Source organism: Rhagoletis zephyria, unplaced genomic scaffold (genome assembly GCF_001687245.7).
Source record: "Rhagoletis zephyria isolate East Lansing unplaced genomic scaffold, Rhagoletis_zephyria_1.1 Rzeph_scaffold_15815, whole genome shotgun sequence".
In the NCBI taxonomy this organism is placed as follows: domain Eukaryota; kingdom Metazoa; phylum Arthropoda; class Insecta; order Diptera; family Tephritidae; genus Rhagoletis; species Rhagoletis zephyria.
In genome coordinates this window covers 11,039-12,553 of record NW_016172881.1, presented here as the reverse complement: position 1 = coordinate 12,553, position 1,515 = coordinate 11,039, and the positions used below count along the sequence as shown (strand labels likewise).

The following is a 1,515-nucleotide window of genomic DNA, read 5'->3' as shown; positions in this document are numbered from 1 at the left end:
CAAAATTAATATACCCTTGTGCACAAGTGCGCTCGGGTATAATGAAAATTATTATGTTAACAGGTGCAAATATATAATCAAGCGAATAATGAGCAAAAAGTCACAAGCGAGATGGCGAATTTTTGTGTAGAGAAATCTATAATAAGTAATGAAATATGACAACGTTATGACGCTCAGTTATTTTCCCATAATTTTCCACAACGAGCACAAGTCTTATATTATGAAACATATTTTAATTATAACTTATTACACATACAATGGTATTAATTAGATGAACAGAAATGTGAATATAAAGCAGTTGATGAGGATAAATTTACATTTACGCTGAATTAAGATATAAATACACGTAGCTACACAATTTTTTTGGTATGTGTATACGTTCAACCCGTGTATTAAATTGGTTGTAGCAGGTGGGTGGACGCACTTGGGCACTAAGGAGATTGTCTTTTGTCATACCACGTGAATTTTGAACGGAGAACATTTGACCTAAGCGGTCAAGCGCTTCACCCCATCCACCGATAACGTTTCAAGGCTACTTTTTCTTACCTAGTCGCTGTGACCTGAAACCCGAAAGAGCCTGAAACCAAGGTATAAACTTTCACGCATGATAGATTTCTGAATTTCCTTCTATTATTTTTATCTTTGAAGAATGAAATCCAAAAAATTGTTTATTTTTCTTTAAGGATCTACTGCTAAAAACGTAAAAATTACTTTTCAACAAATTAGCTCATTCTCACAGTTTTGAAATAAAAATGCAGGTCTGATTCACTAAGGTCGTTTTTCTAAGCACGATTCAATAAAACATTTTCAGAACAAATCTGGTATTTGAAGGGCAGATATGTAAATTTTGAAACCTACTTGAGAAAACGGCCCATAACTTATATTACGAGTAGTACGCAAAATTTTTATTTTGTACTTACCCATGCAAACACCCAATCCACTAGTTATGGGCAATTTTGTGACACACTGTAACGGTGGCTCACATTGACCTGAGAAGCCGCCAGGACCACCACAAGTTTCGCCAAGTGTCTTTGCGCAGATGCGACAACATCTGAAATAAAGAAAAAATATTTAAAGTTGTTGTAGTGACGTAAAATGAAGTCAAGTACTGAAAGGTGAGGTGTAGTGGAGTGAAGTAAGATAATAAAGAAGTGAAGTGAAGTGAAGTGAAGTGAAGTGAAGTGAAGTGAAGTGAAGTGAAGTGAAGTGAAGTGAAGTGAAGTGAAGTGAAGTGAAGTGAAGTGAAGTGAAGTGAAGTGAAGTGAAGTGAAGTGAAGTGAAGTGAAGTGAAGTGAAGTGAAGTGAAGTGAAGTGAAGTGAAGTGAAGTGAAGTGAAGTGAAGTGAAGTGAAGTGAAGTGAAGTGAAGTGAAGTGAAGTACAGTCAAGTTATGAAGTGATGTGCGGTGATGTTAATCGAAGAGAAGAAAAGTGAAGTACTATTAATTGGAATGATTAGGCATTAACTAGTGAAGTGAAGTGAAGTGAAGTGAAGTGAAGTGAAGTGAAGTGAAGTG

The 1,515-nt window shown here is 35.8% G+C and overlaps 1 protein-coding gene across 1 annotated transcript in view; it reads right to left on the bottom strand.

Moving 5' to 3' along the window:
* Positions 1-920: 920 nt before the first annotated feature.
* LOC108379190 (single insulin-like growth factor-binding domain protein-2) overlaps positions 921-1,515 on the bottom strand; it is a gene marked incomplete at its 3' end in the record, with an annotated part of 2,357 nt that continues 1,762 nt past the window's right edge. The window contains exon 2 of the mRNA XM_017635511.1: positions 921-1,051. Coding sequence (XP_017491000.1) covers positions 921-1,051 — 131 coding nt within the window. The remainder of the gene's footprint in view (positions 1,052-1,515) is intronic.